Source organism: Talpa occidentalis, unplaced genomic scaffold (genome assembly GCF_014898055.3).
Source record: "Talpa occidentalis isolate TD23 unplaced genomic scaffold, MPIMG_talOcc4v2.1 talOcc4.12, whole genome shotgun sequence".
In the NCBI taxonomy this organism is placed as follows: Eukaryota; Metazoa; Chordata; class Mammalia; order Eulipotyphla; family Talpidae; genus Talpa; species Talpa occidentalis.
In genome coordinates, this window is record NW_023601212.1 from 3,910,533 (window position 1) to 3,925,641 (window position 15,109).

At 43.7% G+C, this 15,109-nt stretch overlaps 1 protein-coding gene across 1 annotated transcript; it reads right to left on the reverse strand.

The window, feature by feature from the left end:
• Positions 1–1,208: 1,208 nt before the first annotated feature.
• Positions 1,209–7,194, reverse strand: LOC119240293 (olfactory receptor 7C1-like). The gene is made up of 4 exons (XM_054692920.1): positions 6,846–7,194; positions 6,397–6,560; positions 3,577–3,651; positions 1,209–1,229 (listed from the first exon to the last, which is right to left on the reverse strand). Exons 1-4 carry the CDS (start codon positions 7,192–7,194, stop codon positions 1,209–1,211), a joined length of 609 nt encoding a protein of 202 aa, XP_054548895.1.
• Positions 7,195–15,109: the final 7,915 nt, after the last annotated feature.

Genomic DNA, 15,109 nt, shown 5'->3' on the forward strand with positions numbered 1-15,109 from the left:
GATACATTTGGTTTTGGATATATCATTTCACTTAAAGTTGCAATTTCCAAGAATCTATGTGTGATATTAAGTGAGAAATTAATGTATTCATTGTGCTCTGACACCCCACCCTCACTTAGTTTAGTTGGCAGTAGTAGCCAAACAAATTCATATTGCACGAGCTATATAAACAATACGGTGTCACAAAAATAATGACAAGCTGAGAATGAAAGACAGGAAAATACTAAAATGCTTGTGGAGAACACACAAGGGGAATTTTCATATCCTGAGACTCACATCCATTTGGGGGTCAGACCTGGGTTTACATGAATGAAGTAGAATAGAACATGTAAAGCCCGCAGGAAAATGTCTGAGTGCATTGTCTGAACACACCGTGGACATTGATTTACAGTTCTCCTCCATCAGTTGTGTGCACACGTGTATGTGTGTGTCATAGGTAAGCTACATCACAGAGAAAAAGACAGGTTACTTTAGGCATCAGTAAGAAGAATCTGGCATCCCTTGCATACGGGAGAGAAGTATTTAAAAGTCAGTTCTTGCTAATGAGGGAGAGACCATGTGAGTGAGGCCCCATCGGGGTGGAGAACAGTTCCTTGGACACCAGGGCCCCCAGGCCGACTGACCCGCTGTCACTCCACTCGCCTGTGATGGGGTTGACAGTGGGATCCTAATCTGAGTGTTGTTTCTATACCTGTTCCCCCCTCACGTGAGCACATACTGTGACATTATGCAGTAGTGTCTGAGATTGTCCCTCCTCTGGTTTTTCGTTTTTGTGGAATTGATTCTTTGCTTTCCTTGGGTTTATATTTTGATCTCCCTTTGACACAGATAAACTGGTCCTTGTTTTTCTCCTCGTCCAACATGCAGTGTCCTCCCCAGACAATATTCCATAAAATCCTGCTTGTGCCCCAACAGTCTGTCGCTTTCCTCCGTGTTGTTTATTCCCGAGACCATCATATCCCACATGCACTATTCCTTGTGCTCAACCCTCTCTAGCATAACGTAACATCCACATGAGCAGGGTCACCAGCTAGTTTGCTCATTTTGGGATCATCATATAGAAACTATGTCAAGGAATTGTAATTCATAAAATGAATGGAATAGCAAGAAAAACAGAGCCTGGGTAAATATAGTGGGATCAGCACGAATGCATTAAGCACAACGGAGCACAAATCTAAGACTTTGTGAAGAAAAGATGTAACAAGAACTTAATCACATCCACTGGTTCTCTAAAACGTAAAATGGCAGAGTTGAAAATGAAAAAATAGACACTTTTTCCAAAGCACTGAAAAATGCAGATCCAAAGCTCTCATTTCTCTCTAGAAAAACAAAAATAGATTCCAATATGCTTGAGGGAAATATAATTTGTCCTTTGATACAGAAGAATGTGATCCAGGAGATGGGAAGATGGGGGCTGTTTTTAGGAACAAATTGGCTGCCCATCATCCCTTTGTCTCTCTTGTATGCAGAAGCTTTTCAGTTTATGTAGCACCACATGTGGCTTCCTGATTTTCATGTCACAAGGAAGTCATTGCCTATGCAAATACCAGAGAGCCCCTAAGTATGTGTTTTCCAGAGGAGACACCTAGATGGGCAGCAAGCACATGAGGGGGTGCTCAGGATCCCTCACCAGGGAAATGCAAATCGGAACCAGGAGCCTCACCTCACAGCTGCTGACAGAACTCCAGGGAGATGACCAAAGGTCAGCAGTGGGAGTGGGGCGCAGAGAGCCCTGGGGTGCTGTTGATGGGCTCATACACCGCTTCAGGCACAGTGGGTAAGAGAACAGAGGCGCCTCAAAATATCAAAGATAGACGCCCCCATGATGTGTTCATACATGTACAAAGGCAATGAAAACAGGACATTAAACTCCCTGTTTATTGAAAAAATAAAAATTAATATTTATTTTTTTAATTTAAAAAATAAAAATTAAAAATTTAAAAAAATTAAAATTAAAAATTAATTAAAAATTTTAAAAACATGAGTCCATCAGTGGATGAATAAAGAAAATAATGTGTACACATTAGATATAAAATATACATGTGCTATATATATATATATAGTGCTGCTCTTAATTATCCAAATGAATATACATGGATTATGTAAAACATATAATGTGTAATAAACACAGAGGATATTGTGTTGGTATAATGCACATTCTATATAGTAAAATATCAAATAATATCCAGTCAAGAGAAGGAAGGACACCCTGCCCTTTCTGACAACCGAGCAACTAAGAACGTTGTGCCACGTGACACAAGTCAGAGAACCACAAACACTGGACATCACTTCTGTGTGTGGTCCTAGAACAGACTTAAATAGCTTCCATGGACCAGAGTGGGGAATTTGGAAGAGGCTGTTTCAGGACACAAACTTGAAACTGGTGGGTGAATAAGGTTCTGGAATCTACTGCGTTGTGACAGAGTCCACAGTATTTTCTTACAACATTCAAAGTTATCAGGAGATAATTTCTTAATAATTTTGTGACAAAAACAAATGCTAATTGTGTGTATTGATGGAGGTGTCAGCTAGTGCTCCAGTGGTCATCATATTGCAATATATAAATATATGAAATCAACATGTTTTTCTCTAACTTTCACACTGCTTCAATTCAATTAAATCGCAATGAAAATACAACAAATCACAAGTGAGGAGACATAGTAATGAGGTAAAACAGATGTGACATGAACACAGTGTGTGTAATTTATTATTACTAATACGAATGGAAGGAACAGCTTTTCTTTTAATACATAGTGGGACACAATAGATCGACAGAGGCCCACACAAAATGGAAAACTTTTAAACATTTTGCCCAAAAGCCTATGTATATATGTGGGAGAATTAAGTGCAAGACACTTATTTTGCAAAACTCCAATTCTGTCTGAATATTTGAATCACAAACCAGAACAAAAATGCAGGCCCTAAGTAAATAAATTGTAGGAATGAGTGCAATTTATAATTGAAAAACAAAATTCTAACAAGGAAAACTATACAGATTTTCCAGGAATAGAGTGGCTGCAAAGTAAAACTCTTTAGTCTCCCCCAACTGACATTAAAGAAAAAGTATTACTTATGTGAGCACCTACCATGAGGGAACACTACACACTGTTCCTCTCCTCAGCTGCTCTGTGAGGTCATCTGCCTCCATTAGCCTGGATCTTTCTAATACAGATCACCTCCTCATTCACCCCATCCTAAAAATGAGCCCCTCACTTCAGTGCCGACCCCATCACATTTAATCCTTTATTTTCCTGCTGTTTTAACGTCAAACCTACTTGGCTGTGTCCTACTTTGCTGGAACCACATTAAGCCCCCACTCCTCCTTCAGTCTCTTCCTAACAGATTTTCCTTCCTGTCTCTTCACTGTCAGCACCATCTCTGTATTGTTGAGAGCAGTGGGCAGTTTTGAGTCACTAATTAAGTAAATTAATTATAAATTGACGAGTCAGTCAAGCAAGAGAACATGGGAGCCTCTTGTCCCTGGGCCTGGTTTGATCTCTGTGACCTGAGGCAGAACTTCTCAGTTTGCATTTTCCCAGGATCTGTCCCAAGTGCCTGCTGGGCTCTGAGACTCACCTGGGTGGGGGCTGTGACAGGGGCTTCTCCATGGAGCGTCTGAGTCCCTCCTGGACGCTTGAGGATGGATCTGGGCTGTGTCCCAGACAGGATCTCAGGAGGGCGCCAAGGGCTGGTCCCTGGGCAGAGGTCGGGCTCCACAGACAGGAATCATGTCCTCTCTGGGCCCGGGTTGGACAGTCTGAGGGACCGAGGGAGACAGGGTATTTACCGCCCTCCACGCGGTCTCATTAGCCACACCTCAGTCTCCTGCTACAAGCTCTGATTTCCCTGTGGACACTGGACTGGACAAAAGCAAAGTTTCTTAATGATTCTCTGATCCCAATAGACTAGATTAGATGTCAAGTGAATCCAGCTGTTGTTTCTCCTTTTTCATGAATTCCCACATCTTCCAGAGCTGTAGCTACCCAGCACCCTAGTCTCACTCTGTGCCTGAGGAGCCTGTGTGGACTTGATGTCCTGGATCATCAAGGCACAAATGTGGTGGGGGCTCAGACCCCCCCAATGTGTCTAATAGTGTTTTTCCTCCCTCATAAAGCAGAGAACCGAGTTCCTCTAGATAAAACTTTAGAAACCACACTCCTTGTGTTCATGGCACTTTTGCAAAAACAAGTAGGAATTTCTTTTTACTATTTATTGTGCTGTGACTGCAGCAGCCTTATGTTTGAGTCTCCTGAAGGAAATGACTGTGTTCCTAACCTGCTTAACATTCAGGTCCTTAGAGTGAAGATTTTTATAATTGCCAAACTCGCTCTGAATCCTGTGCACCGCCTTGGCCCCCCAAAGTTTAGGCTCGTGTCCTGCTTAGAGCACAGGGAAGTGCTAACACACATGCCACACCACTGCCCCATGGAGCGCTGCCCATAAAAGTCCACTGCTGGTACCAGGCGTCACCTTCCTCACAGGTCACTGTCCTCGTCCCGAACAGCAGTTGTCTTAGCAACCTCAATATCGTGCCCAGACCTCACTGGTTAACTAGCGTCTGTGACAGCACCAGTGAGGCAGGAGGAGGCATGACAACGACTCCAAGTGAGGGTCTCCAATTGCTTTTGGAGCAGCCAGAGGAAGGGCTTGTAGTGACCTGTGACAGACTCATCTCAGTACTGAAAATTCTTTTGGAAGACAATAGATTTTCCCTAACTTTCTTGTCTTTAGTGTCTACTTTGTTGCCACACAAAACAGTAGGATGTTTTCATACCCCCCATGTCAGGTCTCTATTGCAAGATAGACACATTCTTAGAAAAAACTCAGTGTCACATCAGACAATCTGTTGGCACATGGGCTTGGAGTAACAGCCTCTCTCCACCCACCAGGTGTCTCCTAACCCCTGGGCACCTCACGTTGAACTTGACACGTCTCAGGGGGTGTGGAACAGGAGAGGATGGGCCTCAACACCCCACATTTCTTGTGTGTCTTTAATTGTCAGAATTAGGCTGTGCAAATATGTCCTCCCTGTAGCAGGCTGTCTTAGTGTTGTAGTGATGTTTTCGTATACTACACCGAAGCATTTTGGTTGATATATTCCCAATTATTTACATTGTCCTTTGTTTCCCTTGCTGCTGGAGATGAATCCACTAACACACCTGAAATTTATATTCTAGAGTGTGTTGCCCAAGTTTTCTTCTATATGTGTTATGCTTTAGGTCTTTCAACAAGGACTTTTATTCATTTTTTTAAATTCATTTTGAATTGATTTTTGTGTGTTTGGACATGGAGTCATCTAGTTTCATCCTTTTTTTTTTTTTGTGGGACCCTCAAAGGCAGCCGGGGAACGAACCAGCGATGCAGAGGCTACGGGCAGCCTTGCAGCCCAGCGCTTAACCGCTGCGCCACCAGGGGAGGCCCTAGTTTCATTATTTTGCATGAATGTCCAGTTTGCCCAATGCCATTAACTGTAGAAGCTCCTTGCGCCAGTGTGTATATTTGACTCGCAATTTTGCCCCCGTCACTCTCCAGGAAAGGAGAGGAATGAAGTGCTAAATAATCCTAAACCCAGAACTTCCCACCAAGAACACTCTGTGCTGCGAAATTATTCAATTATGAACATGAATAAAAGCTTCCCCAGACAGAGAAGCCCATGGCGTGAATCACTGGCAGATCTGCCGGCCTGACAATAAAAGCTGACCAGAGTTCTTCTACAGGAAAGCAAATAGTGGGGCGGGGAGAGGAAGGATTAGGGTCAAAATAACGGGGGGGGGGTGCAATTTTACGGGTATATAACCAATATGAAAAATGCCTACATTGAGCAAAAATGAAAAATGATGTTAAGAATTATATAAAAAAAAGAAATGACACAAAGCGCAAAATGACAAAAACAGGAATCTTATGGGTCAAAAACAAATCACCAAAAGGAAGGCAGGAAAGGATCGAAGTGAGGGGCAGCTGCTCATTACCTCTCGGCATGCATGGATGCCTGACGGGACAAGATTTTTCTGCTAGTAATTATGAGATGTTTGTTTTCACCCGATAGAGTTCTGCATATTTTCCCTCCATTTTGTTCCTTTATTTGTAAGTACCTAGTTACCTGTCTTAAATATTTTACTAAAGAAAAATTCACACAGATTTTGATGTTTTTAATACTGAGCCCAGGAGAATGACCAGTTAAGAACAATGAAGGAAATATAGAAAACGTACTTATAACATATAATAAACTTACGTCAAACTGTGTAAATAAGACAAACACATTACCTCTGACTGACTGAGGACAGGATCATGACTTAGTCCGTGGACTGTGAGCCCTGCTGCCCCCGACCAGACAATCTGAGGAAGCGGCCCCCGTCACGTTGGGGTTGCTCTGCAGCTGAAGAGTCTCCCCAGGGCCTGCTTTATGTCCTTGTTTCTGAGACTGTAGATGAAGGGGTTCAGCATGGGGGTGACCACCGTGTACATCACCGAGGCGATTGCACTGTCCCTGGAGTCGTGGGTAGCGGTGGAGCTCAGGTACACGCCAAACCCCGTCCCGTAGAACAGGGAGACCACGGAGAGGTGAGACCCGCAGGTGGAGAAGGCTTTGTACCTGCCGCTCGCTGAGGAGATTTTCAAAACAGAGGACACAATCTTAGAGTAGGAGAAAAGGATGCCACTGAGAGGAATGATCCCCACAACCCCCGCTGCTAAATATATCAGCAGCTCATTGAGGAAGGTGTCAGAACAGGCAAGCTGGATCACCAGGTCCAGTTCACAGAAGAAGTGAGGCATTTGCAGCTGTGAGCAAAAGGACAGTCGCAAAACCATTAAGCTGTGTAACAGAGAATCCAGAAGACTTAATACCCAGGATGCAAGAAGCAGGAGGCCACAGAACTGGGGGTTCATGATGACCGTGTAGTGCAGGGGATGGCAGATGGCCACAAACCTGTCATAGGCCATGGCTGTCAAGAGGAAGTTGTCCACTCCTCCAAAGAGCATGTAGAAAAACATCTGGCTGAGACAGCCCGCGTAGGTTATGGCTTTGTTCTGTGTCTGGATGTTCAGCAGCATCTTGGGGACGGTGGTGGAGGTGAAGCCGATGTCGGCAAAGGACAGGTTGGCGAGGAAGAAGTACATGGGGGTGTGCAGGTGGGGGTCCGTGACGATGGCCAGGATGATGAGGAGATTCCCAGTGACCGTGACCAAGTACATGGCCAAGAATGCCCCGAAGAGGAGGGGCTGCAGCGAGGCCTCTTCTGAGAGCCCCAGGAGGGTGAACGCTGTGGCGTGGGTTTGGTTTCCTGGCGCCAGGTCGCTGGTGAGCCTGGTGATGGAGACAGAAGTACTGTAAATTTGACAAAAGAAAAGCAAACAAGAAATGAGGTTAAATGGTATGATTTTATTTTAAATACATTCAGCTAATAAATTTCATGTTTTGGAGCTAGTGCCTGTTCCCTGAAATTTTCAAGGTGGCTAATGACCCGCCAGCTCTTGATGCTGAGAATTAGCTATTCCTACATTTAGTGCAAAGGTTTCCCTATGTCAACATTTCTTGAAAATGCCCTGAGATTTTCTTTAAATATGGACGACCAGTTATATTATCCACTTATTGCTGGAATCATGGAGAAAAGCAGCGAGAGTGACTTTGAAAATTCCTTGCCCTTGGGCCTCCTTGGTGGCCTCGGGGTTTAGTATTAGGGCTACCACCTCAGTAGCCTGAGTTCAACTCCAGCCGGGAGCTGACCCACATGGTGCAGCAGACCCCTCCTGTTTTGCCAGCGCTCACCTTCACAGTGCATTTCAGTAGATCTGCCTGTCTTGCTCCCCACTCTGTCTCTGGTGAGTCCTCTAATCCCCTGCACCTCTGGCCATTGCCCCAGTTCTATACATAAATAGTAAGTAAGTCTTTAAAAAAATAGAAAAGCAAAATCCTAGTCCCAAACAAGTTTTTTCCTAAGTGTGTGTGTAGTCTCACTAATTAATATTTCATATGGTGATTATTGTTGTTATGTAAAATAATGCAGTTGAATGAAGAGGTAGATCTATAGGAAACTTGGGGAATCACTTCCAATTAGGAGACTCGGAACAAAAAACATCTCAAGTCAACGGGATTTGTTTTATACAAAGGACATATGTTGTGGCAACAATTTATCCATGAGAAAAACATTTGGATTTGGGGCGCTCCACGTAGGGGGTGAGAGGAGAGGCCCCGGCATCATGCTGCTGTGGAAGTCCTACACATGACATTGTGCATTTGCTGATGTTCCTTGTGTGGATTGTGTTACATGTGCTGTGCCTAAGTGTAAGTTGTATGTATTACATGTATCAGTTTTCCATAATTTAATCCCTCTGTAAAGTATAATTTGTTTCCCTCAGCTTTCGTTTCATTTGAATTCTGAATATTCGATTACAGAAGGCAGCTTTAACTTGGGATTGATGTCGAATCTGTGCTTCTCTTTACCTATAATAAGTGGTTATTTCTCTTACTTTAGCCACACACACACTTTCTTATCCAAGATTAGTGCATTGAGGTAGAGCTGAGAATTGGAAATCAAATCACTAAGGACAAAGGAGGTAGGAAGTGTTTTACTTTCCAAGAATGAGCTCTCCAGAATTGTTGTAAAGAAAGTTGCTGTTTTCTTCTGCATTATCTGACACTGGCTACCTAAAAGCAAAGAATCATGGTTATTGTGGCCTTATTCATTTCTTCATGTATTCATGTATAACTGAGGAAATTTTGGGGTTCCCCCTCCCAGTGTTGCTACCATAGAGCACTGCCACCAACTCTCCCATATTCCACCACCGCAGACCATTGTGCTTCCTTCCCTCTTTGCTCTTTTCCCCTCCCTCGGCCTCCCTCCTTGGTGGTTCCATTCTGTAGTCAGCCGTCAATGGTTAGTTTTTCAGCTTGTCTTAATCTGTTAATTTAGTTACTTTATATTCCACATATTAGTCACACCATCTATCTGATATTTATTTTCTCCTAACTTATTTCAACTAACATTATGATTTCAAGTCCTAGCCATGTTGCCACAAATGACATACATTTTCTTTTTCAATTGCTGAGTAATGTTTCATTGTGTATATATGAAAACTTCTTGATCTAGTCATATGTCAGGGTGTATCCTCTATAATAAATAGTGCACAGTCAACATGGGAGTTCAAGTTTTCTTCAAATTAGTTTTTTGAATTTTTTGGACAGATGCCTAGGAGTTGAATTGGGTCAAATGGCAGATCCATGTTTTCTGTTTGAGACACGTCCTCACTGCTCTCTCTGAGGGCTGGGCCAGGCTGCACTCCCACCTGCAGCGAGTGTGACCCACTGCTCTGCATCTGAACAGCATCCTGTCAGGGTCAGCTCCTTTGCACTGTCTGCTTCTTGGCAGGCTCCACTTACCCTCAACTCTGACTAGAATAAGCTGATTGGGAGATAAATGAATAGATTAATGAGTACAAATACTGTTTAATATTGGAATCATCAAGGTCTTTATTTAGAAGTTTGTGATGTTTCTGTGACCAGAGATCTGCCATAGGAAATTTAAAATTCTTGCATATATTGACTAATTTGTAATACAGTTGCTTTTGCTATATATCATTTCAGTTCAAGTTGCAGTTTCCAAGAATCTGTCTATGATATTAAGTGAGAAATTAATGTATTCACCATATTCTGACACACCACCCTGACTCAGTTTAGTTGGCAATAGGTAGTTGAATACATATTTCATGAGCTATATAAAGAATATGGTCTCACAAAAAATGATGACAAGTTGAGAAGAAAGACAGGAAAATGCTAAAATACTTGTGGAGAACATGCAAGAGGAATTTTCATATCCTGAGACTCACATCAGACCTTGGTACATGAGTGAAATAGAATAGAATTAGTGTAGCACGTAGGAAAATGGGCATTGTCTGAACACACCGGGACAAGGATATACAGTTCCCTTCTATCAAGTGTGTGTCCACATGTAAGTGTGCATGCATTTCTGTGTGTGTGCGGGTAGGTGGGCTGCATCACAGAGTAAAGGCAGGTCTGACTTTAGGCCATAGTAAGAAGGATCTGGCATCATTGCATACAGGAGAGAAGTATTTGAAAGGTCAGTTCTTGCTAATGAGGGAGAGACCATGTGAGTGAGGCCCCAACTGAAGAGCCAGGCTGGGTGGAGAACAGTTCCTTGGACACAGGGCCCCCAGGCTGACGGACCCGCTGTCTCTCCAATTGGACTCCTGATCCAATTGTTTTTGTGTCTGTTTCCACTTATGTGACCACACACTGTCATATGATACAGTAGTGAATGAGATTGTCCCTCCTCTGGTTTTTCTTTTTTGTGGATTGATTCTTTTGTTTTTTTGGGCTTTAGGATTTGATTATTCTTTTAACACAGATGAATTGGTCCTTGTTTTGCTCCTTGTCCGACAAGCAGTGGCCTCCCCAGACAATATTCCATAAAATCCTGCTTGTGCCCCAACAGTCTGTCCCTTTCCTCCGTGTTATTCCTGAGACCATCATATCCCACATGCGCTATTCCTTGTGCTCAACCCTCTCTAGCATAACGTAACATCCACATGAGCAGGGACTGCAGCTAGTCTGTCCACCCTTTGTTTATTGAGCCAAAATTTAGAAGTAACCTATGTGACCATCAGTGGATGAATAAGTTATGTGTACGTATATAGATATAAAATATGTATGCGCTCTCACTCTCTGTATATGATTCCTCTAATTGTCTATAATAAGTATCATGGATTATGTAAAACATATGATGTGTGTTGTTATAATACATTGTGTCGTTATAATATATTCTATATAATAAAATATCAAATAATATTAATCAAGGAAAGAAGGTCACCCTGCCTTTTGCGACAACACAAGCACCTAAAAACGTTGTGCTCCATGATAGAAGTCAGAGAACTAGAAATACTGGATATCACTTATGAACGTGGTCCTAAAACAGACTTAAATTGGTTACAGGCACCAGGGATAAGAGTTTTGAAGAAGGTGTTTTAGGATACACACTTGAAACTGCTGAATGAATAAGGTTCTGGTTCTACTGCATTGTGACGATATTCAACAGTAATTTATTATAACCTTCAAAGTTGTCAAGACATCGTGTGTTAATCATTTTGTGACAAAAATAAATATCAGTTGTGTGTATTAACGGAGTTGTTAGCTAGAGCTCCAGTGGTAATCCTATTGCATTATATAAATATATCAAATCAACATGTTTTTCTCCAACTTACACAGTTTCATGTCAATTAAATCTCAGTGAAAATACAACAGATCACATCACAAAAGAGAGGAAGTAATGAGGAAAAACAGATGTGACATATGAACACACTGTGTATTATAGGTTGTCACTACTCAGAATACAAGAGAACAACCTATGTTTAAAATGCATAGTGGGACGCAATAGGATTGACTGAGGCCCACACAAAATTGAAAACTTGAGCATTTTGCCAGCTCTCTATCCTTGTGTGGGATAAGTAAGTGCAAAACATTTCTCTTGAAAAACTCCAATTCTGTTTGAATCATTGATCCCAAACTAGAATAAACTCTCAGCCCTAGTAAGTAATGAAACTGTAAGAATGAGCACAATTTTTAATTTAAAAAGGTAAAATTCTGACAAGCAAAACCATGCAGATTTGCCAGGAATAGAGAGGTTGCCAAGTAAAACTCTTTAGTCTCCCCCAACTGACATTACCTGAGATGTATCACTTACGTGAGCACCTGATTTGTGGGGGGGACGACACACTGTTCCTCTCCTCAGCTGCTCTGGAAGGTAATCTGCCCCCTTACTCTGGATGTTTCTAGAACAGCTCACCTGCTCACACACCCCATGCACTTCCTTCATCCCCTTTCCATTCAATACTTGATTTCCTGCTGCCTCAACTCTGGAACTTCTTGGCTGTGTCCTAACTTTGCAGGAACCATTTATGCCTCCCACTCCCCCTTCATTCTCATCCTAACAGATTTTCCTTCCTGTCTCTTCACTGTCAGCACCATCTCTGTATTGCTGAGAGCAGTGGACAGTTTTGAGTCACAAATTAAGTAAATTAATTTTAAATTGACGAGTCAGTCAAGCAAGAGAACAAGGGAACCTCTTGTCCCTGGGCCTGTTTTGATCTCTATGACCTGAGGCAGAACTTCTCACTTTGCATTTTTTTTTAAAGATTTATTTTATTTATTTATACAAGCACTGGGTGTAGTCAGAAGTGTGGGAGGGTGAGAGAATTCACCAGAGCCAGAGCAGGGAGCAGAACAGGCAGAAGGACCGAAATACACTGCTGAGGGGAGCAGCGGGCAGAACAGGGGAGGTCTTCGTACCATGTGGGACCCTCGCTGGCGGCCAGGGATTGAACCAGCACTGCAGAGGCTGTGGGAAGATCCGCAGCCCAGCACTCAACTGCTGTGCCACCAGGGGAGGCCCTCGGTTTGCATTTTCTCTGGATCTTTCGAATTACCTTCTGGGCTCTCAGACTCACCTGGGTGGGGGCTGTGAGGGGGGCTTCTCCATGTAGTGTCTGAGTCCCTCCTGGACGCTTGAGGATGGATCTGGGCTGTGTCCCAGACAGGATCTCAGGAGGGCGCCAAGGGCTGGTCCCTGGGCAGAGGTCGGGCTCCACAGACAGGAATCATGTCCTCTCTGGTCCCGGGTTGGACAGTCTGAGGGACCGAGGGAGACAGGATATTTACTGCCCTCCAGGCGGTCTCATTAGCCACACCTCACTCTCCTGCTCCAAGCTCTGAGCTCATGATTTCCCTGTGGACACTGGACTGGATAAAAGGAAAGTTTCTTAATGATTCTCTGATCCCAAGAGACTAGATTTGATGTCAAGTGGATCCAGTTTTTGTTATACCATTTTAATGAACTTACACACCTTTTGGAGCTGTAACCACCCAGCACCCTATTCTAACTCTGTGTTCAATTTTCAAAAAGTCTGTGCCTGAGGAACCTGTCTAGTTTGACATCCTGGATCATCAAAGCACAAATATGGTGGGGGCACAGGTCTACCCAGTATGTCCAATAGAGCTACTCCTCTCTCATAAAGCAGAGTTCCAGTTCCTCTGTGTAAAACCTTAGCAACCACACTCTTTGTTTTCAGTGCACTTTCGCAAAAGTAGATAGGAATTTCTGTTTTTGATTCCATTGTGATGTGACTGTAGCGGCTGTAGAGGCAGGAAGGGTACAGTGCAGGATCTCTGCAATTCGAGCAGATGGGGAAAGGAGTCCTGGAGCCCCCAGTGGCTTTTACAGGCTTTCATTGGGACTTACTAGGTACATGGCAGGCAGGGTTGCTGGGGGGACGGGAGGCTGGCAGGCCTCCCAGCCCCCAGCAAGCCTTCACTCTTTCTGGGCTCCCTGGCGTTCTTTTGTGGCCTCTGCTTCTCGCTTGTTCTGGTCCCTCTGCTCTTCCGCTCTCTGCTGTTCCATTTGCTCTGTTCTCCTGGTGTCCCCGTGATGCTACTCTTATAAGCCCAGTCTCAGCCCAGGTGAAGTCCATCTACATATGCCCAGAGCCCCCTCCAGGGTGTGGTGCCCACCCTCAGGCATGCATTCATGACTGAAGATCCATCACCAGTCCCAAAGGTGGGAGGGCAGAAAAGCCTGATACTTTTTACCCTACCCTACACAGCCTTCTGTTTCAAACTCCAAAGGGAATGGCTATGTTCCTAAACAGGTAAATATGCAGGTCCGAAGAGTGAAGAATTTTGTAACTGTCCCACTCACTCTGAAGCCCATGCACCTCCTTGGCCCCCCAAATATTAGGCACGTGTCACGCTTAGCAGCACAGGGAAGTGCTAACATGCCGTGCCGCATCCAGCACAGAGCAGCTGCCCACAGATCTCAACTCCTGGCACTGGGAGTCCCCGTCCTCACCGGTGACCCTTCTCATCCCCAGCCACGGTTGTCTGAGCAACCTCTAAATTGTGCCCATATGTCACTTCCAAAGCAGGGTCTGTGACAGCCCTGGTGAGCCAGGAGCAGGCGCCACAACGAACTCCAAGTGAGGGTCGCCCGTTGTTCTTCAAGCAGCCAGAGGAAGGACTTGTGGTGACCTGTGATGGACTCGTGTCAGTACTGAAAAGTATTCTTTTGGAGATAATCGACTTTCCTTGACTTTCCTGTCCTTAATGTCCATTTGTTCCCAAACAACACAATGGGGATGTTTTCACCCGGTACCAGGTCTCTATGCCAGTTAGGCAGGTTCTAGGAAATAACTCGATGTTACATCAGAGAATCTAATGGCACACTGGGCTTGGCCTGACAGCCTCTCTCTGTCCACCAGATGTCTCAACACCCCAGGTAGTTTGTGTTCTTTAATTGTCAGAATTTTACTGTGCAAATATATCCTCCCTTTAGTAGGCTGTCTTAGTGTTGTAATGCTGTTTTCTTGACCTGTACAGAAGCATTTTGGTTGATATAGTCCCAATTATTTATGTTCTCCTTTGTTTCCCTGTTGCTGGGGATGATTCCACTAATGCATCTGAAATTTATTTTGTAGAGTGATTTCTCAAGTTTTCTTCTATGTGTGATGTTGGAGACCCAAGGCCTGTAGTGCTGAGACAAGGAAGACATCAAGGTTGTGGCTGTACCAATTGGGATTGTTTCTTGTGTCTGCAAAGCTATGTCTGGGGGACAAACTAGATTAGAAAAAGAAACCAAATGATTTGATAACGCAGAAACTTGGCAGTGAATGTGTGCCCGGGCAAGGCCAAATGCGCAGAGAATACTTCATTGTCTAGTAACTCACCTGAGGGAGGGGCTGCTTGCATCAATCAAAACAAGTTGCACCAAGCACTTGGGACGCTTGAGCATGGATGAGAAGCCTGGTGTCCACAGGATCCCACTTCTCTTAAACTCTATGTTGTGTCTGTCATTTCTTTATAATTTCCTCGATTCTATTGGATTCCTCTCTCAACCGTGTTCACCTGAGCTGGACTCAGTGTGTTATTGTTTTGGGTCTTACATCAAAGTCTTTTATTCATTTTCAATTGATTTTTGTAGTTCTGAGATGAAGTCATCTAGTTTCATTCTTTTGGTGTGTGTCCAGTTTTCCCAGTGCCATTTACTGAAGAGACTTTCCTGCTCTGGTGTATGTTCTTGGCTCCTAGTTTGTAGATTAACTGTTC